This window comes from Nelumbo lutea, chromosome 3, assembly GCF_056320005.1.
Source record: "Nelumbo lutea isolate HS-2025 chromosome 3, American lotus-T2T, whole genome shotgun sequence".
Lineage (NCBI taxonomy): Eukaryota > Viridiplantae > Streptophyta > Magnoliopsida > Proteales > Nelumbonaceae > Nelumbo > Nelumbo lutea.
This window is the reverse complement of record NC_142686.1, coordinates 92,673,144-92,698,117: the sequence shown is the minus strand read 5'-3', so window position 1 is coordinate 92,698,117 and position 24,974 is coordinate 92,673,144. Positions and strand designations below refer to the sequence as shown.

The 24,974-nt window shown below is 40.9% G+C and overlaps 1 protein-coding gene across 12 annotated transcripts in view; it reads left to right on the top strand.

Annotated features, from left to right (window-relative positions):
• LOC148866885 (NOL1/NOP2/sun family protein) overlaps positions 1-24,974 on the top strand; it is a 98,016-nt gene that overhangs the window by 67,220 nt on the left and 5,822 nt on the right. For 7 of the 12 annotated variants that reach the window (XM_088978857.1, XM_088978862.1, XM_088978860.1 and 4 more), the window contains one exon: positions 10,413-10,474. In XM_088978857.1, coding sequence (XP_088834983.1) covers positions 10,413-10,474 — 62 coding nt within the window. Of the gene's footprint in view, positions 1-10,239; positions 10,314-10,412; positions 10,475-24,974 lie in introns of all 12 variants that reach the window. The other 5 variants (XR_016110074.1, XR_016110072.1, XR_016110071.1 and 2 more) reach the window with 1 other exon arrangement.

The window sequence follows — 24,974 nt, the reverse complement described above, 5'->3', positions numbered from 1 at the left end:
ATGGTATCAGAGCATATCTGAACTTGAACGTCCTAGGGTTGGAGGCTTAGTCACGTACTGCCTGATTCTTGGAGGTCATTGGACAAACCCAAGACTAGAATCTCTTGGAGAAGGGGTTCGGTGACCAGGAAGAATCAAAGAAGAAGAAAAAAAGGGAAGGGGAACAGCTCGGTTCTGTTTTTGAAGCTCGACTGTGTTTGGACTGCTGAAGCTCGAACTGTAAGTTGTGCTCAGTTTTTCTGGTTCTGTTTTGCATTACCTTCGACTGTGTTTGGACTGTTGAAGTATTCGAAAATCCTAGCTGTTCTGTTCTACCTTCAACTGCATTAAATCTGGTTTAACCCAGAAATTTCTGGGCTGTTTTTCTCTTCTTCTTGGACTGTTAAAACCTGCTGAAACATCCTTGTAACAAGGCTGTGTATTGTTACTCTTGTTCGACTGTTTTTAGAGGGCTGTACGAATAGTTTTTGGGGTCTTTTCTCTTCTTTGACAGTGGGGTTGTCTTTATTGCCCACACTGTGTTTGTGAAAAGGCCTATTCAGCAATACCGATTGGTACTTACTCTTCTTGGCTGAGTGTACAACCTTGAAAAGGTACTTCGGCTAAGTGCACAGTGCCTAGGAGTTTCTGATTTCTTCTCGAAGCCTGAACTCAGTTTGTTGCCTCCTTGTGGTCGGCTGAACTCAGTGTGTTGTCTCCTTGTGGTCGGCTGAACTCAGTCATTGCTTGTTCTTATCCAGCATACTTGTAGAAGTCATCTGAAATCATATTTGGAGTGTTTACATGATGTACTCCTCAGAGGTTGAAAACAAAAGCAGTGCTGAATATGGACTGGGTCAGGGGACTCCAAGTGATTCCTTATTGACTGTGACCACAGTTAAGCTAGATGGAACTAATTATCTGGCATGGTCACAATCAGTAAAGATTCATGTTTGTAGTAGAGGAAAGTGGGGGTTCATTTCCGGGAGTAAGAAGGCTCCCCTAGAAGATGATCCATCCTACGAGAAGTGGATGCAAGAAAATTACACTGTCATCCCTTCACTCTTCTTCATCCGGATAAATATCTTTTTCCTATTCCTATTCGTGTCTTTGGCTGCACCTGTTATGTACATGTTCCAAGTGTCCAAAGGCATAAATTTGAACCCAAAGCCCAAAAGTGTATCTTCCTTGGTTATTCCCCAAACAGAAGGGTTATTGCTGTTTTGATCCAAAGTCTGGCAATCGGTATGTCTCAATGGATGTCACCTTTGATGAGTCTTCCCCTTTTTATGGTTCCTCTCCAGAAGGACATTGTCCACAGGGGGAGAATTTGACACAGGTGTTTGCTCTTCCTCTTCCTGTCCCTGTTGAGTCCCTTGATGTGTCTGCCTCTCCCTCAAATGAATCAAGGTTGGATCAGTCGTTCCATTCTCCTTGTCCTGGTACCCTACCTCCTCGTCCTGTCCTCAATCCCAAGGTGTATCAAAGGCAAAGATCTAGAAATGTGCAGGTTGTTTCTCCTACAACACATGAGCCTCCTACACTTCCAGTCACAGAAGAGACAACAGGTACTGGTTCAACACCTTTGGATTCATCCTTTCCTGACCTTGATATTCCCATTGCTGTTAGAAAAGGAAAACGAAAGTGCATTGCACACTGCATTTCCAAGCACCTTTCTTATAGTTTGCTTTCACCTTCATATTTTGCCTCTCTCTTCTGTTGCTTCTCATCCTATTCCCAGGTCTGTGTCAGAAGCTCTTAAGATTCCAGAATGGAGGGATGCTATGAAATCTGAATTAGATGCCCTACACAAGAATGACACATGGGAAGTGATGGATTTGCCTGAAGGGAAGGATCCTGTTGGTTGCAAGTGGGTCTTTACTATCAAATTCAGAGCTGATGGTACCATAGAAAGGTACATGGCCAGGCTGGTTGCAAAAGGCTATACACAGACATATGGGATTGATTATTTAGAGACTTTTGCACCTGTTGCCAAGATGACATCTGTGAGGGTTCTTCTATCTTTAGCTGCTCACTTTGACTGGCCCCTTTATCAATTGGATGTGAAGAATGCATTTCTGAATGGTGAATTACATGAGGAGGTTTACATGTCTCTTCCTCCAGGGATGTATGGAACTGATATAAAAGGGAAGGTATGTAGGCTGAAGAAATCTCTTTATGGACTAAAACAGTCCCCTAGAGCATGGTTTGAGAGATTTAGAACAACACTTGTTAACTTTGGTTATGTGCAGACACAGTCCGATCATACTCTTTTTGTGAAGAGGAGTGGACCTCTGGCAGTATACCTCATTGTGTATGTAGATGATATTGTAGTGACGGGTAATGATGCCTCAGGAATTCAAGATCTAAAATCTTTTCTCCATATAGAGTTTGAGATTAAAGATTTGGGGGAATTGAGATACTTTCTTGGCAAAGAAGTGGCTCGATCCAAGGATGGGATTCTTATCTCCCAAAGAAAGTATGTTCTTGACTTGCTCTCTGAAACTGGAAAGATGGGTGCTAGACCAGTTGCTACTCCTATTGATATGAGTCATAAATTCTCAGCCTAAGAAGGGACATTGTTAGAAGACAAAGGAATCTTTTAGAGACTTCTTGGGAAACTTTTGTATCTATGCATGACTCGGCCAGATATTGCATATGCAGTCAGTTGCATTAGCCAATTCATGCATGCTCCTCGAGACACTCATTTGGCAGCTGTAGAGAGAATCCTAAGTTATTTGAAGGGCTCCCCAAGAAAGGGTATTCTGTGTGCCAAGCATGGTCATATGAAACTTGAAGCTTACACCGATGCTGACTGGGCCGGGAACATTGATGACAGAAGATCTACATCTGGGTATTGCAGCTTGGTAGCTGGTAATGTTGTTTCTTGGAGAAGCAAGAAACAATCGGTTGTTGCTCTATCTTCTGTTAAAGCAGAATACAGGGCCATGGCACATGGGGTTTCTAAATTATTATGGCTAAAATCTTTGATGGAAGAACTTGGAGTTGAATATGACAAGCCAATGATGTTATACTGTGATAATCAGGCTGCCATCAACATTGCTCACAACCCAGTGCAACATGATAGAACCAAGCATATTGAAGTTGATCGACACTTCATTAGGGAAAGGGTCTTTTCGGGTGAAGTGTGTCTTCCTTTCATCGCATCTGAAGGACAGTTGGCAGATTTTCTTACCAAAGGCATTCCCAAGGCAAAACTTCAGCATGATACCAGCAAGCTTGGCATGATTGACATCTATGCTCAGCATGAGGGGGAGTAAAGAGAAGATGGGCCGAATAGCCCATAGGTTGTTTATTCTTCTTGTTATTTTGGGCCCATCCTGCCAATGTTAAGTTATTTTTTTGAAGTTCTTTGTAAATTCTGCCCAACTAAGGGCCTCCTTGTAATTACTCAAAAATATCTAATAAAACAGTGTTAGAGGGCTGAGATAGAGACTGTTCGAAAACTCTTCTCAGAACCCTCATTGCCGAGACACACAAGTCTCCTCTCCTCTCTTCAGTTTCAACAGAGGCAATTTGAGGAGTGGTGATTTTTGGACCCGTCTTGCAAAAATACGGGAAAAAGGTGTAAGCATAACTTTGATCAAGTCCACTTTGGCCAATTGAAAGTCACTGTGTATTGTTTGTTTGGCTGGACTTCCTTTCCATCTTTGGAAGCAAGAAGTGTTCATGCTCGTTGCGTTAATTTGTGGAGGGTTTATTAGGATACCTCACTGTTGATTTGTACTTAGCAGCTATACTTATCAATGGAGTTAAGCCGGAAGACATTTGTAGGGAGGTGGAAGTGCTGACTGATAATCTTCTCTTCTCTGGGTGGTTTAGCAACCTCCATTGAAAGCTTCCCTGTGGAAGGAAGCTTGCAGGAAGGAAGATAAAGGGACTAAGAGGGATTGCTTACATGGATTTTAAGATTGGAGAATGTAAAAGGAACATAGCAGGTAGAAGGTTTCTTGACTTGGGATTTGGAAAGGGGCAACCATTGAAAAATCCTGTGTTCAAATGCTGATAGGTGGAGTTAATGCATGTAAGCATGTGCATAAGATTCAAGCCTCGGTGGAGAAGCCTAATAGAGAAGTGGAAAGGAAAGAGTTGGGTTGAATCGGATTGTGGACCTGGTTTAAACTAATGAAGGTGATAATGCAAGGGACCATGCAGGGAAAAGTTATTTGGCTCGATTGGGCTTGTTACGGTGAAGCCCAAAGTTAATGGGTTGGGAAAAAAGGTTGGGCCAAATGAGAAAAAATAGTTCAGTTATGGGGGAGGCACATGGGTTCTTAAGGGAGCACATGACCAGTAAGGAAGTGGCAATGATAGACGAAGACATCTAGATGGGAGACTGTGGGTTTTTGACAGAGTATCTTCAGGAAGCATATGAAGAGGAGAACGAAGAGGAAGTGGTTGAAGAGGTGTACGCCTCATACGCCTCTTTCATGAGGCATGCTAGAGGCGCACACCTCATGTGCCTCACACACACCTCATACAAAAAGACAACAAAGATAAAAAAAGAAAGAGAAAAAGGAAAGAAAAGGAAAAGAATGGTGTTGTAAGGCTTGAGTGTTCATTGTAATTGATGTTAGTGGGACAGTTTCAGTCACTTTACTAGTCCTTTCTTTTTTTCTTTTTCTATTGTTCTTATTCTATGATATGCCACCAAGGGCATACTTGTAATTTTGCCTTTTTATAAAGATTAATATAAATAGAAAACTGGCGGCTGCCAGTACTGAGTTTTTTGGCCTTTCCTTTCTATCATCCGTACCTATCTCTTTCTCTCTCTCTCTCTCTCTCTCTCTCTCACTCATCACAAGAAACTACATGGTATCAGAGCGGAATTTCTGGGCTGGATAAGACCTACGATCCTAGCATCAGTCTTTCCGAAGGGGATTGGACGTGACTACTTTTGTTTCAGAAGGAAAAGGAGAAAAGGAAAAAAAAACCTAGTGGCGGCTTGTGTTTTTTAGCTCTCTTTGGCGACTGTTACAGAAACCCACTGTTCTCTCTAGTGCGACTGTGTTTGCAGAAACCCACTGTGCTTGCAGAAACCCTAGTCAGCGGCTGTACTTCTGCTGAAACCCTAGTGGACTCATGCGACAGTTGCTGAAAACCCTAGCTGTGTCTTGCCGTGGGATGGTACTGGTCTTCTGAAACCCTAATCGAAGGAGGGAGTTGATGGTGCAATGAAACCCTAGCAGGTTCTGATCTAGTGTTGAACAGGTGTTTTTTAGTTTCAGTTTCTCTCAGTCTCCTTTATCCAATGGTGCGTAGGGCTTAGGCCTTGATTATATGATTACTAGTTGTTATAATTGGATGGTTAGAGTGGGAGAACCACATTCGGACTGACAGTAATGTCTGTATTTGTGGTGCTGAACCGATGACTGGACTCTTTATTGTTCTGTTTGGACGTTGTAGTGACTGATTTCTCATTCTCAGCAATAGTTCTTGTGCTCTCAGCAGTATTGAATAGCTTGTTGCTCACATCCATAGGAGTAAACCCTGAGTTGCCACATTCCAGTTGTGGCGGCTGTGCTGTTAGGTGGCATTTGGACTGGTTGGTAATAATTTCCAATGGCAAGTCAGGAACTGACCTCACTGGGGAACACCTCAACCCGCAATACAGCAGGTATGGGTGGTGAAACCATGGTCTTTCCCATGCCAATCACCCCCTTGAATGGTCTGAACTACCTGGAGTGGGCTAAGAGTGTAAAACTCTATGTAACAGCAAGGGGTAAGGCCGGTTACATCAATGGAAGGGTGAAATAACCTAAGGGTGATACAACTGAACATGATAGGTGGAACCAAGAAAACAGTATGGTGATGTCTTGGCTCTTTGCAGCTATGGAACCTGATGTGAAGAAGAATTTTATGTGGGCAGACACTGCTAGTGAGATCTGGGAACAGGCCAGAAGTACCTACTCTGAGCAAAGGCATTATGCCAAGATTTACCAACCACAAGCTAGGTGACTGTATTGGTGAACCTCTGAAAGATGTAAAGCAGTTCCAAAAGTTAGTGGGAAAGCTGATTTATTTCTCCATGACCCGTTCAAATATTGTCTATTCAGTTGGAGTTCTGAGCCAGTTTATGCATTCTCCTAAGAAGCCACACATGGAGGCAGCAGAGAGAGTCCTTAGATACCTGAAGAAACATCCATGAACAAGCCTACTATTCAGTAAACACAATCACCTGAAGGTGGAAGTCTTTATAGATGCTGATTGGGCAGGAGCAGTGGATGATAGAAAGTCCACTAGTGGGTATTGCACATTTGTGGGAGGAAATCTGGTGACCTGGAAGAGCAAGAAGCAAAGTGTGGTAGCAAGATCAAGTGCAGAAGCTGAGTATAGAGCTATGGCACATGGGGTGGCTGAAGTCCTTTGGCTAAAGAACCTCCTAGGTGAGCTTGGAGTTGCTGTTCATAACCCTATGTCTCTTTATTGTGACAACAAGGCTGCAATAAACATCGCCAGCAACCTGGTCCTACATGAGAGGACTAAGCATATTGAGGTGGATAAGCACTTAATAAGAGAGAAATTGGAAAAAAGGGAAATTTGTATCCCTTATGTCAACACCAAGGAACAACTTGCTGATGTCCTCACAAAAGGACTTACGTGTTCAAGGCACAATGAGCTATGTGACAAGTTGGGCATGATAGACATCTTCAGCCCAACTTGAGGGGGAGTGTTGTAAGGCTTGAGTGTTCATTGTAATTGATGTTAGTGGGGCAGTTTCAGTTACTTTACTAGTCCTTTCTTTTTTTCTTTTCCTATTGTTCTTATTCTAGGATATGCCGCCAGGGGCATACTTGTAATTTTGCCTTTTTATAGAGATTAATATAAATAGAAAACTGGCGGCTGCCAGTACTGAGTTTTTTGGCCTTTCCTTTCTATTGTCCGTACCTATCTCTCTCTCTCTCTCAATCATCACAAGAAACTACAAAAGGGAAAGGAAAGAAAAGAAAGAAAGAAAGAACCAAAAGAGAAAAAGATAAAAGAAAGAAATGAAAGAAAGGAAAAGAGAAGGGAAGGAAATATAAGGGGGAAGTGAGATAGGGTGGAGCCCCCAGACCCTCTTGGGCCCCCCCAAACCTCTCTAGCCCCTTATGAATGTAGTCCAATTTGTTTTTGTTGTTGTTGTTGTTGTTTTTTTGTTTTTGTTCTGGGAGGGGGGGTCTTGCTCTGCTCTAGAGAGCGAGCATCCAGCCCCTTTTAGTTAGTGTTTTGCATCTTCATTCTTCTTAATATAATTTTTTTTATAAAAAATAAAGAAAAATGAGATCCTCCTTTCTCTTCGTTCTCCTCCCCCTCCTCCTTATGACATAGTTGTCAAGGCGTCACCTAGGCGACTAGGTGCCCTTGGCTGGGTGCCTCGCCCAAACTCCTTAACTTTCAGCAACTAGGTGCCCGCCTAGGGAACAAAAATGACAAGGCAGGCGCCTTTTATAATATCATTTATATTGTTGTATCTTATTAATGTTTGTGTTAATACGTTTTATTATATGCTATATATATCAATTATACTTTGTTTTAATGTTTTACTATTGAAATTATTTAAAAGATTGAAGGGTTTTGAGGAGAGAAAAAGAAAGAAAGAAAGAAAAGAAAAGAAAGAGGAAAGAGAGAATAGAATAATAAAGTTATTTTTTTCTATTCTCTCTCTAATTAAATAAAACAAAAACTCCATCCTTGTTTTTTTTTTCTATTTTACTTTGTATCTTGAATATTTATCATATAAAGTTAATAACCTTCTTTAGCTGCTAATTAATATGAATTTACTCTATTGAATACTTATTATAGTAGTATTATTTTTGAAAATAATGAAATTAATATATGTAAAATATTTTTATCTTTTAAATGTGATAATTTGCCACATTTTTAGAGGAAATTTAATGTTCTTAATAAAATGAACATACTGAATGGTATATAAAAAACTAGGAAACTAGCCAAAAGTCAGTTTTTTATATTATAAATTTTTTTTCGCCTAGGTGACACCTAGGCACCCCAGTGTCTCCCAGAATCGCCTAGACGCCTTGAAAACTATGGTTTGGGAAGTTTATGCCTCACACCTCTACGTTTTAAAATATTGCTAGCGGGACACAAGTTTTGCACGTAAGCGAAGATTTTCAACAATTGAGAAGTGATTTCAAAAAAGGAGCTCAAGGAAGGTAGTAAGTGATAATGATGATTGCTTGGGGAAGGAGAAAGAAGAGGATGGATTTGGAAAATAAGGGGAAGGGAATAAAGTTAACAAAGCAAAGGTCTACCAAAGGAAAAGGACATGTTGGATGGAGAATGAAGAGGAGGAAGAAGAAATCATGTTGGATGAGACCCATGAAGTTCAAAGGAAAGCTGACCTAGACAAAGTTATTAACAAAGAGGCTGGAGTATGTAAAAGCTTTGGGGGGGGTCTTGAAGAATAGCGAGAAGGACTTTTCAAGCTCTATTGAAAGATTATCTAGGGTCAGAGGTGGAGAAGAATGACAGACTCTAGAGTGAAGTAAGGCCTATGCAAAAAGAGGGAGATAATTTGGTAGCCGAGCAAGTATTTGAGAAGAATGTGACCTTAGAGCTTGAAGGATTAGTGATTTTCATGGAGAAAGGAAGAATTGTGAGTGTCCTCTCAACATGGTTAAAAGATTTAGACACCTAAAGTTAGTAGATCCATGCCAGTTTTGAAGGTGTTCAATAGATTGAAAGGGGGTTGGGCTGAGTCTTGTTCCTTGTGAAGGTGTCTCCGGTTTGGGATGTGTTAGTTTTTGGTCCCTGGGAAGGTGAGCGCGGGGGGGGGGGGGTTGGTTTCTGTCTGAATTTTTTTGGTTTTGTTTTAGTTTCAGGTTTTGTTGGATATTTCTGGCTTGTTGCCATTGTCTTGTTTGTGGGTGATTCCTTATCACCTTCTTGTATTCCCCCCTCTTTGTGAATAAATTTTTCTTTTATTCACCACTCATTCGGCTTGGGAAATTATACAAAGGAGCCCTCCTATGGATATCTATCAGTGGATTTGGAATAAAAGAGTTCTAACTAAAATCTCTTTTTCAGCGGCTTAGGATTCCTTTGCCATCCAAGTGTGCTTGTTGCAAAGTCCCTTCTACTGAAACTCTGGACCATCTCTTTATTCATGGTGTGCTAGCCTGTAAAGTCTGGAATTACTTTAGTACTATCTTGGGAGTTGACATTTTTGACTCAGATTCCATTAATTCAAGATTTCAAAGGTGGCTATTTGTCCCCTTATCATCTGTTGGGAAGTGTGGAAAGAACAAAATAGAAGGAGATGGGACAAGAGAGTCTCTTGTTCTGAATTTGTTATTTTCCAGGTTAAGAAGTGGCTTCTGGAAATTCCTCACTCTACTTCCCAAGACCTGGCGCTTAACTGTTAAGGAAACCCAATTCAGGGGCCAAAATGTAGTAGGGTTCGGTTAGTTTTTGTTGAGAGCCTCCCTCAGAGGGTTATTTTAAACTTAATACAGATGGTGCTTCCTGTGGTAACCCTGGAAATGGTGGTGGTGGCGGTGGGGGGGTTGCCATTAGATATAAATGTGAAAATTTTATTGCCGGCTTTTACTAATTCTATGGTGTGGTAAATAATTTAATATCCAAAGCCTTTGCACTGAAGAAGGGCTTTTATTGGCGAAATAGCTGGTTCTTCAAAAAGTGCAAGTTTTTGTTGATTCTATGGTTTTGTGCAGTTTTTTCAGAATGCTTCCTCCTTACCTCATTTACTATGGTACTGGAAGCTTGAGATGAAGGAGACTTGCTTTTCCCTAGACATTACTTTTCATCATACCTTTAGGGAAGGAAATCGTTTAGCTGATGCTCTAGCAAACATAGCTTGTGACACTTGCACCTCTACTGTTATTGATTCTCACAGTGTTTTACTCTTGGTGATTGTTAATATCATTATGCGGACAGGATTGGTCTTCCCTACCTTAGGACTTCTTGATTTCTGGTTAGGTGTCAGACTCTTTTGTATATTTATGAGCTGAACCCTAAGTTGTATAGATTTTCAGAGGGGTAAGGTTTTTATGTCCCCCACCCCCCCTCATAGATTTTTTCCATAATCTTAATAAAATTTTTGGTGGTCACCCCTCCACTGGGAGTAAATTTTTGGGCTAAAAAAACTGTAGGGCTGAGGTTGTTTGCTTCCATGCATTTGTTTTGATAGATGGTGACTATCAATAAGTAGATAACATGCAATAAAAATTCTTCAAAGTACAAATTTTAGTTGCCATGAAGTCTATTTTGTCATGGCAGGTTTGATTGTTCAATGAAGATTGGTGACTATATTATGTCTATTTTTATACAGTCAGAAGTTAATGTCTAGTGAAGTAAGTTATGCATGCGAATGCTATTATGTTCTCTTACAGTTGGTATAATGGCTTCTTCAAAGTTCAAACCACTAACTGCACTCTGTTGACAAATCTCAGCACCCAAGAATTGGAGGACCTGGCCTTATTGGACAGTGTAAATTGTATGATGGACTTGTGGAGTAAGTATATTTCTCTAACAATTTTCCTTATATTTAGTAAACTAGGATTTGATAACCTATCTAATGAACAAATGGAAGTTAACCCAAATTTCTCTTCCATTGTGAAACTGGGAAATGGTTCTATTGAATTTTAACTTTTCTATGATATCTCATTCTAGATTCTTCTAGTTTATTTTCCCTTCTGATTTCTTTTTAAAATTTATTCTAATGTTGATTTTTTTTAATAAATTTTTAGGCATTATCCATATGGTTTCCCAAAGCACCTATTCTCATGCAATCTTATTCAATCATTATCTTTGTTTCCCATGTAACAAATTAGAAGATTCAAGTTCAACTTCATGGCTGGAAAGATGATTTTTGTTACGTAATAACATTTTATAGGAATAAGTGGCGTTCATTGTGTACCATATCTGTTCATTCGTATCGAGTAAGGTAGGAGGAAAAGAAAAAAAAATGTCAAAAGAAGCTCTGGGATCTACGGAGTGTCTGAGTCCAGTGTGTGTCTGGCATGGATACACAGACTCTAGGGGCATGGATGAAAAACAAGCTTTGGGATGGATTGTTTCAACATGAGTTTCTTCAAAGCAGGTTGAGGGATTTTTCAAGGCTAATTTGATAAGGATCGTTCTTAGTTTCAAGAAGGGAGTGGATGAGATTCAGTTTCTGATTCTACTCTCATCTCCCAATAAATCCAGGCAGGAGCTGGGGAGTTAAGGGATCTCTAAGTCCTTGATTCTAAGCTTCTGAAGGTGGTGAAATGGAGAGCCATATCCTTGTTCCCTATATCCATCTGTAAAGTCCTGTATTTTTGTCTATGATGTTAAGAAATGGAGAGCTGTATCCCTGTTTCCCATACCCATGTCTGTGTCCATATCTGTGTCTGGGCAACTTAGGGATTTAGGGTATGGGTCAAGATGGAAGGCGGTGGATGGTGGGATGTGTTTTATCTGTTCACTTATTGGTGTTATGGATGTTATAGATTTTCTGAAGATTTCTTTAGATGCTTGGGGGGCCTTGGGTAGGATGCTACTCTTTCCTTTTCATCTTGGTGGTTGAAGCTTTTTTTTTTTTTTGAAGAATAAAATAAAATTCATTAGAAAAGGAAAAAGAATACAATAGGAAGGTGATAAGACATCACCCGTAGAGGAAATAAATCCAAGAATAAAATAAAATTCATTATCAAAGATCCCATACTAAAACCCATAAAACCAAATGGCAAAAATTTACAACTTGGTGGCTGAAGCTCTTGCCGTAACATTTATAAAGAAATACCGTTGGCTCTTTTGATGGAAGTGATGTAGCTCACTTTGAGACCTATGCACCACACAGAATTCATGCTTATTTATGACATTAGTATAGGGTAATTGTAAAATTTCTTAGTAATAAAGTGATTTATTAAGAATAAATAATATGAGCCAACATATGGTACATGATAGAGTTCCCAAAGAGAGGCACAAGATGCTGCCTCAGAAACAAAGCAAAATTGCAACTGACCCAGAATAAATGATCCCTATGCACCCTTTGCTTTGCTAAAAGATCTGCCAACCCATTAGCAGTAACTGTTAAATTGGAGGTTAGCCACCTAAATCTTCTCATCACCCCCCTATATGACCATACTACAGTCTCCGGTTCTTTCAGCCACCAAATTACCAGTTTAGAGTCTCCTTCAATGACCAAACTTGTAAAGTTTAAATCTTTTGCCAGTTGTGCCCCTTGGAAAACCACTTGGACTTCTCCATTAACCACATCACCCATTCCGATTGGGTCTGAAAACAAGGCGACACCCTGACCCTCCGCATTCCTAAACACACCTCCAATGCCAGAAGGCCTGGGATTGCCAAGGCTGCTACTATCAAAGTTTAGCTTGATGAAGCCTTCTACAGGAGCCTTCCAAGCAACTACCAGTTTGTTCTTAGCAGAAGAGGAGTTTGCAACCACTCACCAGTTTCTCCACAAGTCAGCTAAAGAGAAATGTGAAATAAGTTTAAATTCTTCTCTTCTTTGACTTGTCTTCTCTGTCCTTTGCTGCTTCTCTTCTTCCTCTTTTGTTCCAACAGGTGGTGCTGCATCAGTTTGTTATCACAGTAAAGGCTCAGTCCAACACCTCTGCCCAATTCAGTAATTGATCCAAAGCAGCTGCATCTCATCCATCTCCCATCTTTGTTTCTATCCACTGACTGAAGAAAGGTCAGCCACTAGTCTGCTCCTTTGTATTTCTTCTCCTCCTCCTCCTAACTCTTCGTTCTCTCTTCTCTCCAATCTGCAACTGTACCTTACAACTGTCTCCGTCACTCTCTCTCTCTCAGTATCTTTTCTTTCTTTCTCCTTTCTCCTTCTTCCCCAATTTTGTTTTCAGCAATAGAACCTTAATAGTAGTTGTTTCATCCCAATTTCTTTTCTTCTCTCATTCCCCTCTCTCTTCTCCCACCACTTTTTTTTCCCCAACTCTCCCTCCTTTTCCTTCTCCTTATTCTTCCTTCTCTCTCTTACTTTTTCTCTCATTCTACTCAAACTTTCTCTTTATTATTGTAGGTTTTCAAGACTGCTATTCAGTTTTGATCACTAAGAGATTTCAGGTTCGATGAGAAGGGAAAGTGAAGAAGATGTAGAAGAAAGAGTGATGGAAGAGCAATAGAACACAGATTTTGAGGAGAAGAACAGAATGTCAATATTCTGCCGCCGCTACTTTAAGTTAATATATATAGGTTATGCTAGTTACATGAAAGGACATATCTGCCCTTAGTGTTTACATCATAACTGCTAACAAATAACAAACAATATAAAACTGAAACTAGAAATAACAGAACAGCAAAATAACCACAGCTGTAACTAGATACATTCTACCCTACGGACAGAGTGGGACCACAGCTGTGGGGCCCACATCAATGTTCATCATTCCCAACTTGGATGGATCTGCCTCTAGCTTCTTTTTTGATATGGCTTTAGTAAGAATGTCTGTTAGTTGCATACTGGATGTGATGTAAGGGAGACATACTTCTTGAGATGAGACCCTCTCTCGCACAAAATGGCGGTCAACTTCAATGTGTTTGGTTCTGTCATGCTGTATTGGATTATGTGCTATATTAATGGCGACTTGATTATCACAGTACAACATCAGGGGCTTCTCATACTCAATACCCAACTCCTCAAGTAGAGATCTTATCCATAGGATTTCAGCCACTCCATTGGCTATGGACCTGTATTCTACTTCAGCACTTGACCGGGAAACAACACTTTGTTTCTTACTTCTCCATGAGACAATGTTTCCTCCCACAAGGGCACAATATCCCGAGGTAGACCTTCTGTCATCAACACTCCCAGCCCAATCTGCATCAGTATAAACTTCCACCTTCATGTAATTGTTGTTCTTGAAAAGTATACCCCTACCTGGGCATCTCTTCAAGTAAGCTAAGATTCTTTCTGCCGCAAGAAGATGTGTGGTTCTAGGAGAATGCATGTACTAGCTGACAACACTAACAACATAAGTAATATCTGGCCGAGTGAGGCAGAGATATAGGAGCTTTCCTACCAGTTGCTGGAACATAACTTTGTCTTCAAGAAGCTCCCCACTCTCGGCACTAATCCTGTGATTCTGTTCAATTGGTGTATCTGCAGGCTTGACACCTAACTTTCTAGTTTCTGCCAACAGGTCTAGGACATATTTCCTCTGAGATATAAAGATCCCCTGTTTGGATCTAGCAACCTCAACACCCAAAAAATACCGGAGTACACCAAGGTCCCTCACCTCAAATTCTTGGTGAAGAAGTTGTTTAAGAGACTCAATTTCATGGCTATCATTCCCTGTGACCACAATATCATCAACATATACTGCCAACAGTGTCAAAGAGGACTCCACCCTCTTGATGAATAGGGTATGATCTGACTGGGCCTATACATATCCAAACTTCACAAGTGCTAGTCTGAATCTATCGAACCAAGCCCTAGGTGACTGTTTCAAACCATACAAAGCCTTGTTGAGCCGGAAAACCTTCTTACCTACTTCTGCATCATAGAATCCAGGAGGCAAATGCATGTAAACTTCTTCCTGCAGATCTCCATTCAGAAAGGCATTTTTCACGTCCATTTGGTATAAAGGCCAAGTGTGACTTGCTGCAAGGGACAAGAGAACTCGAATAGTAGTCATCTTGGCTACCGGTGCAAATGTCTCTAAGTAATCTATGCCATAAGTCTGTGTAAACCCTCTTGCAACTAACCGAACTTTATACCTCTCAATAGATCCTTCTACATTATGCTTCACCGTAAATACCCATCTGCATCCAACTGGTTTCTTTCCTTTTGGAAAATCAACTACCTCCCAGGTGTTGTTCTTCAACAGAGCATCCATCTTAACTTGCATTGCATCTTTCCATTCAGGGATGGATAGGGCTTCTTGCACTGTTCTTGGAATAGAGACATTGGAAATGGAGCTAAGGTAGGACCTGTAGGTAGGAGATAGGCGATCATAGGATAAAAAATGGGAAATACAGTGGGCTGTGGATGTGGTACAATGTCGTTTCCCTTCACGGACTGCAATTGGAAGGTCAAGATCATCTGTAGGGGAAGTCTCTGTGGGCTCTGGGACTGAAGTATCTAGACCTGGAGCTGCAGATGAGATTGGAGCTGGTCTGGACTGCTGATGATCAGGATCAATCTTGCCTGCACCGCCTGTGATAAACCCTTAACTCCTGATCCCTCTGACCACCTTCACCATTGCAATTATCATCACCCAATGGAATAGGTAAAGGAACTGCCCCACTCTCACTACTCTCCCCCTGAAGACAAGAACTCAAACCCCCACTCTCACTACTCTCCCCTTGAGGGGCAACTCGAGGATAATAGGGTATCCCCTCAAAGAAAGTGACATCCATGGAGACAAACTTCCTCTCGGAGACAGGATCATAACAACAATAACCCTTTTGAGTTTGTGCATAACCAAGGAAGATGCATTTGGAGGCTTTGGGTTCGAACTTGGAGGGATGGGGTCCGAGAAGCTGAACAAAGCAAGTGCAACCGAATGTCTTAAGGGGAATAGAAAACAAGTCCTCACGTGGGTGTAGAAGCGAAAAAGGAGATCACATATCAAGGACCCTGGAAGGGACTCGATTAATAAGGTATACCGCCGTGAGGATAGCATCCCCCCAGAAGCGAATAGGGACATTGGAAGTAAACATGAGGCTTCTAGCCACTTCCAAAATGTGCCTATTCTTCCTCTCGGCAACTCCATTCTGCTGAGGTGTATGAGGGCAAGAGCTCTGGTGGATAACCCCATGATGAAGAAGATAAGATGTCAATGATTTAGCGAAGTATTCCTTTGCGTTATCAGATCGGAGAACTTTGATCTTGGCATCAAACTGTGTTAAGATCATTTGGTGAAAATTTTGGGTCAGGGAAGGTACCTCATCTCGTGAACGCATGAGATAAACCCAAGAAAAGCGGGTATGGTCATCAACAAATAACAAAAAATATCTGTACCCACCCATGGAAGGGATATGATAAGGCCCCCAAACGTCAGTATGCACAATATCAAAAGAATTATCACTCCTTTTATTATTCAATAAATAAGGCTTTCTACAATGCTTAGCAAACTCACAACTTTCACACTGTAGCTGAGACAACTCAATAGACTCAAATAAAGTAGGAAACAAACTCTGTAAAGATCGAAAAGACAAATGACCTAATCGGTTATGCCAAAGCATAACCGGACTCACACTCTGAGAAACAAAAGACAACTTCTCTACTGACTCTCCCTGATGGAACCGCTCCCCGAGCAGATTGATCCCATTCGTCTCACGGCCAGTCCCAATCACCTTCTGCGTCTCCAAGTCCTGAAAAACACATCGGTCAGGGAAGAAGTTTACTGAGCAGTTCATATGCTTGGTAATACTACTGACTGAAAGAAGGTTAGTATCAAGCTTAGGAACATGCAAAACAGATGATAGGGAGATAGTATCTGAAAGCTTGATGTCACCCTTCCCAGAAATAGGAACCATGGAGCCATCAGCAATAGATACCTTATCCCTACCAGAAGACAAATGGTAAGTAGTAAACAGTGAAGGCAAGCTAGTCATGTGATCAGATGCACCTGAGTCTATTACCCAACAAGGTTCAGTAGTACCTGGAGCTGAGGCATGATATGCTGAAGCTCGAGTACCTGAATGGGCGAAGGCAGATGTGACAGGGGCTGATGGAGACAGTTGTGGCTGAGCTGAATTTCCAACCTCCTTTTCTAGCTGTATTAGGGCAGCCCGAACTGCAGCTAAGGTCTCCAAAGCTGTTCCTTTTGTGCCAGACGAGGATGCTGAATCAGTGTTCATGGCTACATGAGCAGTGCCCTTCTTGTTTCTTAACTTCGCAGGAACCAAGTGGGGATGCAGTTTCCAACATGTCTCTTTTGTATGTTTGGGTTTCTTACAATGTTCACATACTACATCCTTCTTGTCTTCCTTCCTCCTATCCTTCTTTGAATCACCCCCTGATTTGGGTGTAGCCGCTACAAAGGCTGATATGGGTTGCATCATAACCTTCATTCTGGTTTCTTCACTATGTACAAATGAGTAAGCCTGAGAGAGAGTCACACTGTCTCTAGTCAAAATTTGCTGCCTCACAATATCATATTCTGAGTTCAGTCCTGCCAGGAACTCAAACACTCTGTTTTTCTTGATGTGCTTTCTATGGGTCTGAGCATCTTTGGGACTCTCCCACTCAAGAGTCTCTAAGTGATCAATCTCATGCCACAGGGACTTCAAGGTAGAGAAGTAGACCGATACCGGTTTCTCTCCTTGTTTAAGGGTGTTCACTTCACATTTCAATTCATATGCTCTGGCAACATTAAGGGGTTGGGAGTAAGTTTCTTTTATAACATCCCATATCACCTTAGCTGTCTTTGCCCACAAATAATTCCGGCTAATATGAGGCTGCATAGAATTACACAGCCATGTCATAACCAAGTAGTTTTCTTGCATCCACTTGGTATATGTCGGGTCTCCCTTGGAAGGTTCTTTCATATCTCCCAGGAGGTACCCTAATTTACCTCTTCCACCAATAGCCATCATGGCTGATTGGGCCCATTCCAAATGGTTTGATCCATCAAACTTTACGGTCGTAATCTGACCACCGATCTCAGAAATACCACCATAACTGATGTTCCCAAGACTGCCTTCTGCCTGAATTTTAGACTCCATTTCTGTCAAGTCTCAAAACAGTACTTGAATCACCAATCACAATCAAAACAGTATAGGCCTGATCTGTATTCTCAGTGTATGTGCACAAAACCGAAGTAATTCTGATCTGAAACCAACTAGCCAACACAGCAGTAGCTGTCCGTAGATCTCTAACCCCCTTAGAACTCTGAGAACAACTTTAAAACAAAACTAATATGCTAGGGAAAGTTAGGGTTTTACTCAGTTCTGAAAGGAAGCAATTCAGTTGCACAGTCCAAACTGTATAGATGAGCTTGCAGTAGGGTTAATAAGAAACCCTAGAATCTGATCGGACCTACCAATCAACTTAAGAGTAGCTCTAGGTAGATCACAGGGTTCAGTCAACCACTAGGGCTTGCCGCAGATCACTTTCAAACCCTAGAGTAGAGAGAAACACAGTTCGGTCCAGGGTTTGCTGTAAAACCCTAGGAAATCGAAGAGAGAAAGAGCTAGAATGGTTCGGCCTTCCCCTCCAGATAGGTCCAACCTTTCTTCTCTGAAAGAACTTCTATTAAAAAGTAACAACTTACAAGGAAAAAATAGTTCGCTGCCTTCTAGGGTTACCTGAACCCTAGTCTTCTCTGATCCTTTCTGACCACCAACACTCTGCAACCCTAGCAAGTTTCCAACAGCTGCTAGTACCTTTGGCGATCTCAAAGAATTAGTTTGCGAACTCCTCCTTTTCAGCTTTCAGTCCTAGGAGATTCTCATGTGGTCGGCTGGTATTAGACTCACATGAAAAACCCTAACTTGGCTCTGATACCATGTAGGTTTTCAAGACTGCTATTCAGTCTTGATCACTAAGAGATTTCAGGTTCGATGAGAAGAGAAAGTGAAGATGTAGAAGAAAGAGTGATGAAAGAGCAATAGAACACAGATTTTGAGTTAATATATATATATATATCTATATATATATATATATATATATATATATATATATATATATATATATATATATATATATATATATATATATAGATAGATAGATATAGATATAGGTTATGGTAGTTACATGAAAGGACATATCTGCACTTGGTGTTTACATCATAACTGCTAACAAATAACAAACAATATAAAACTGAAACTAGAAATAACAGAACAACAAAATAACCACAGCTGCGACTAGACACATTTTACCCTACGAACAGAGTGGGACCACAGCTGTGGGGCCCACATCAGTGTTCTCTACAATTATCTTAATCTTTTCCCTGTTTTTCTGTTCAACACCAGTCACCTGTTGAGAATAGTTAGACAGGGGTGTTTTTGGTCTTTTTCTCCTTACATTCTCTCAGTATTTGGGCACCCAGATAGGGGCCTTCTTGTAATTATTATTTTTTCAAGTATAAAGTGAACTTTTGAGGGTGTGAACAGTGAACAACACACACACCCCTCTCGACACATTGGTTTCTTCTTCCTTTTCTTCTATTCTCTTAATTCTCTCTCTTGAAACCCTAGCTTCTGCAACTTGGTATCAGAGTAGGTAGAAGCATTTGGGAGTTAGTTTTCTACTGATCTCCTACCTAGAGGTGAATTGCTGACGTCAGACCGCCGCTGGATGATGTTAGCAGTCCGTACAGGTGTCGGCAACAATCTATGAAGCCAACACATTTTGATTCGCCCTGATTTTAGAAAAATTATGGTATGACTCTTGTCATTATATGAAGCTTCTATGATTTTTGTTGGATTTTTCAAGGAAAAAGTGGTAGAAATTCCATATTTGATGCCGAGCCATGTACAACGGGTTTAATGATTTTTTTTTTCTGTTGTAAAACCTAAACCATTCAAGTCGTTTTTCAATTTGGGTTTGACGGGAAGTGGTCCCGTAATTTTCTGAGCACTATGTGATTTTTGGGAGATTTTTTTCTCCCTCTATTTTGCTGCCAACCTAGTTTTTTGGGTCTTCCTTTGGTTCTTAACCGTGGGGTAACCTTGTTTTTGGGTCTGGAACCTCGGTTGAAGTGTTGGGGGTCCTTTTTGGTTAGTGAAAAGGTGTCTTGTTATAATATGGAATCATCTAAGGATTTTCAGATAGTTCCCGACATGCTCCCGGGAACTGTAGATATCTCCAATGGTATGATATCTACTGTTAAACTGGATGGAACTGATTTTTTAGAGTTGTCTCAGTCTGCTAAACTTACCATTATTGGGAGGGGTAAACTGGGATTCATCACAAGAAGGGAAGTGAAGCCGAGTCTTGAAGACCTAAAATTTGCTAGGTGGGAACATGACAACTCCCTTGTTATGTCATGGCTGATTTGCTCAATGCAACCTCATATTGCTCGGAATTACATGTTTCTTTCATCTGCCAAGGATATTTGGACTAGGGTAGTTGCTACTTATTCCCAAGTTAACAATACTGCTAGAGTGTATTAGCTTCGGAGGGAAGCTTGCAGTATGCGTTAGGGGGAGAGATTTGTTGCTATGTATTTCTCTTCTCTATAGTTTATCTGGGAAGAAATGGATTAGTTGAAAGCTCTAGTTTGGAAGGACCCTAAAGATTGTGAGCAATATAGGAAGTACATAGAGGAGACTAGAGTCTTTGATTTTTTGGCTGGCTTAAACCCATAGTTTGATTTCACCAGGCAACACATTCTTAGTGTCGGCATGCTACTGCTTATTTTCTTGTACAAGGGGAAGAAAGCCGAAGAACCGCCATGATACAATCCTCTGTGAGTGATCATTCTGGCTTTATGTCATCTCGACCCAAGCAAAATACTAGCAAACATCCCATTGCAGAGAAGGTCGAGGATGTTATTTGTGAGTACTGCAAGAAGCGAAGACACACTAAAGAAAGGTGTTGGAAGCTAAATCCTCATCTAAAACCGGAGAAGTACAAAACTGGGAAGAAGGACAATGCTCACTTGGCTACAGTTGGTAATGATGTTCAGCCCTCGGATGTGCACGACTCCTTTGATGTGATGGACAAACTCAGAAATATATTGTTGCAGCTAGAGAAGGGTGGTGCATCCTCCTCATCTGGTTCTGGACTTAGTAATCTATCTAGTTCATATGCCAAGACAGGTACTGCACTTGCTTGTTCCACCTCCTTTAGCCCATGGATTGTAGATTTTGGGGCCAGTGCCCACATATGACTGATATGCCTTTACATTTTACCTCATATAAGTTAACCCCAGGGGAGGGCAAGATTACTATTGCTGATGGATCTCAGACCCCAATCTCGGGTCAGGGTGAAGTTAGAATCACGAGTAACCTTTCTCTTGACTCTGTTCTACATGTGCCCCAGCTGCAAAAAAAATTTATTGTCTGTTAGTTCTTTAACAAAATTCCATAATTGCTCAGTGACCATTTTTCCCACCCATTGTGTTTTTTAGGACCGGAGCACGGGGAAGACAATTGGAAGTGGGCATGAAGTGGATGGAGTCTACCTCCTGGATAGACCTTTAGAGCATGGATTGTCGAGCTAAACTGAGTCATGTTCCAATGAGAAAATGAATCTTTTGAAATTATGGTATTGTCACCTTGGTCATATGTCTGTCAAGTTTTTGTTTCCAAACTTGTTTGATTCTTTGTCCAAATTGAATTTTGAATGTGAAGTTTGTCATTTATCCAAACAATGTAGAAACACATATTCTGCAAGCAGTAAAAGAAGTAATGTTGCTTTCCATTTGATCCATACTGATGTTTGGGGCCCATATGCTGTCTCTTTGTTGATGACTACAGTCGGTATACATGGCTTTACTTGATGAAAAGTAGAGATGAAGTTCCTATGATTGTTCAAAACTTCATGAATATGGTCGAGACACATTTTGAGAAAAGAGTTAAGATGATAAGATCGAACAATGCCAAGGAATACTTTGAACATCACTTGCATAGATTTCTTGAAGATACGGGCACTATTCACCAAAGTTCATGTAGTCATACTCCACAACAAAATGGGGTGGTTGAAAGAAAAAACAGGCATGTGGTTGAAGTTGCTCGAGGCTTATTGTTTCAAACTCATGTACCAACTTGTTACTTGGGTGATGCTATTGAGACAACTGTATATCTCATTAACAGACTCCCATTGAGGGTCCTTAACCTTCATTCTCCTCATCAACTACTCTTCCCTGATGAACCTGCTTTTAATCTACCCCTTAAGGTCTTTGCTTATGTCTGTTTTGTTCACGATATGAGTCCTTCCTAGTGCAAGTTTGATCCTAAATCAGTTACGTGTATATTCCTTGGTTACTCTCCAGTCCAGAAAGGTTATAGATGCTTTGATGCTCTCTCTGGAAAGAAATATGTCTCTAAGGATGTTACCTTTTTGGAATCCTCTTCCTTTTTCTAGTCATCTTTTCCTCTTCAAGGGGAGAATGCAAGTGAAGATCGGACTCCCTTTTGCCTTCTTGTTCCTACCTCTATTCCTCCCTCTCTTCCTACCTCTATTCCTTCTCCTCCTCCTCTTGTGTATCAACCTCAGTTCTGGAAGGAGTTCTTCATCAAGCATAGTAAGAGGGTGGCTTCTGAAGCAGAATGCCCATCACAATCTGATTCCCCAGACTCGGGTAATCTTGAACCTCCTAACAATCCTATTACTGATTTTGTCCTTGATCTTCCTATTGCCATTCGAAAAGGGAAGAAGACATGTAGCAAGTATCCTATCACTAACTATGTCTTATGATGCTCTCTCACCTTCCTATTGTGCCTATATTTCTGCTATCTCTTTTGTTTCCATCCCTCGCAGTGTTACAGAGGCAATGTAGTGCCCCCATTGGAAGGAAGCTATGAACCAAGAAATCGAGGCCCTAATAAGGAACCGGACTTGGGAGGTTGCTCCTTGCCCTAAAGATAAGATTCCTGTTGAATGTAGGTGGGTTTTATATTGTTAAGCACAAGGTAGATGGCTCAATTGAAAGATACAAAGCTTAGCTTGTAGCCAAAGGATACACTCAAACTTATGGCATTGGTTATCTGGAAACCTTTGTTCCAGTTGCTAAAATGAACTCTATTCTTGTGATCATATCTCTTGCCGCCCATTACTCATGGCCTTTATATTAAATGGATATAAAGAACACCTTCCTTAATGGGGACTTACAAGAGGAAGTGTATATGGACTTATCACCTGGGGTAAGTTTCTCTAACATTGATGGAAAAGTGTGCCACTTGAAGAAGTCTTTGTATGGGCTAAAACAGTCTCCAAGAGCATGGTTTGACATGTTCAGGAATGCCATCTTAAGTATTGGTTTTTCTCAATCTTAGGCTGACTATACCTTATTTATTAGAAGAGTTGATGGTAGAGTAATAATTTTAATAGTATATGTTGATGACATTGTTGTGACAGGTGATGATATCACATGTATCTCTCAGTTAAAGTCGTTCATTGCTTTTGAATTTGAGATTAAGGACCTTGGTGATCTCCGATACTTTCTTGGCATTGAAATTGCAAGATCCAAGAAAGGGATTGTTCTGTCACAAAGGAAATATGTACTTGATTTGCTTCAAGAGGTTGGGAAATTAGGGTGTAAACCTGTAGAAACTCCAATTGATCCCAACCACAAGTTGAAATCTACTGAAGGATAAATTCTTCCAGATAAGGGGGTATATCAGAGATTGGTGGGATGCCTTTTGTATCTTTATTTGACTAGACCTGACATTTCCTATGCTGTTGGAGTGGTTAGACAATATATGCATGAACCCAGGATTTCTCATATGTAGGTAGTTAATAGAATTTTAGCATACCTGAAAGGATGCCCTGGTAAAGGGATGTTGTATTCCAAACATGGCCATCTAAAGACTGAGGCTTACACAGATGCTGATTTGGCAGGGTCCATCGATGATAGAAGATCTACATTCGGTTATTGTGCCTCAGTTGGAGGCAATGTGGTTTCCTGGAGAAGAAACAATCTGTGGTTGCTCGTTCTTGTGCTGAGGCAGAGTATAGGGCATTGGCTCATGGAGTGTCTGAACTACTATAGTTGAAGACCTTATTGACTGGGATGGGCTTCCAAGCAGATGCTCCAATGAGACTATATTGTGACAATCAAGTAGCCATAAATATTGCTCACAGTCCTGTCCAACATGATCGTACAAAGCATATTGAGGTGGATGGACACTTTATTAGAGAAAGAATTGCTAGTGGGGAGATTTTCCTTCCTTTTGTAAGGTCAGAAGACCAACTAGCTAATTGCCTCACTAAAGGTGTTCACTATTCAAAGTTTGCTAAGAACCTTGCCAAGCTGGGCATGATTGACATATATGCTCAACTTGAGGGGGAGTGTTGAGTATAGTTAGACAAGGGTGTCTTTGGTCTTTTTCTCCTTTCTTACACTACCCTGATAGGGGCCTTCTTATAATTATTATTTTTACAATTATAAAGTGAACTTTTAAGGGTGTGAACAGTGAACAACATACATCTCTTGACACATTGGTTTCTTCTTCCTCTTCTTCTTCTATTCTCTTCTTTCTTTTTCTCTCTTGAAACCCTAGCTTCTGCAACTTCACCCAACCTTATAACCTGAACCAGCCACTAATTCAAGTTAAAGAACATAGTGCAGCGGTAGATGTAACAATCACTTTTTGCCTTCTTGGGTTAGAAACAAAACTAAAACAGTGTTGGGAAGTGGCTATCTTCATTTCCTACAACTAAATTAACATCAAAAGTCCATTGTGGAAACTGGTACTCACTAACAACACATGGATTATCACGAGACCTGGGAAATTGCTTGCTATAGCTGAATCAAGAAAAGTTAGAGGACACAACCCAAAGGAATAACAATCAATTCTAACTTGCATTCTATAAACACATCTTGGTTAAAGAGGAATGTATTTTGAGGAACTTCGAAAAATATGTCAACACTCGATTTTTGCTCGGTCTACTGCTTAAACCCCCCCACCCCCCCCCCCCCCCCCCCCCCGATTCACTCCGAACACCCGATTAGACCCTTACAATCTCTTCATAACACCAACAAACCCAAAGAATCCGAATTTCAGCCCAAAATCCTCTAGATCCACTGTTACATTTGCCTGATACCAATCCAATGGCCCCGATCAACCCTCATCCATCTGCACTTTGACCCTCAGATCATACACTACCATCAAACCTCAAATATCCTAAAATACCTCCCCATAAATTTCAGCTCAAGATTCCTCCGTTTACCCTTTCATCAAACCAAGGTTCCCATGAAATTTCAACCCAAGATTCCTTTGTTTATCCTTCCATCAAACCAAGATTCCATTTCAGACCCCTTCATTGATCCGAATTTCCACGATCTTGACCCCCCCCCCCCCTGAACCAATTAGACATTACCACCAGATCCCAGATACTCTAAAATACCCAGCCATGAAATTTCAGCCGAAAATGC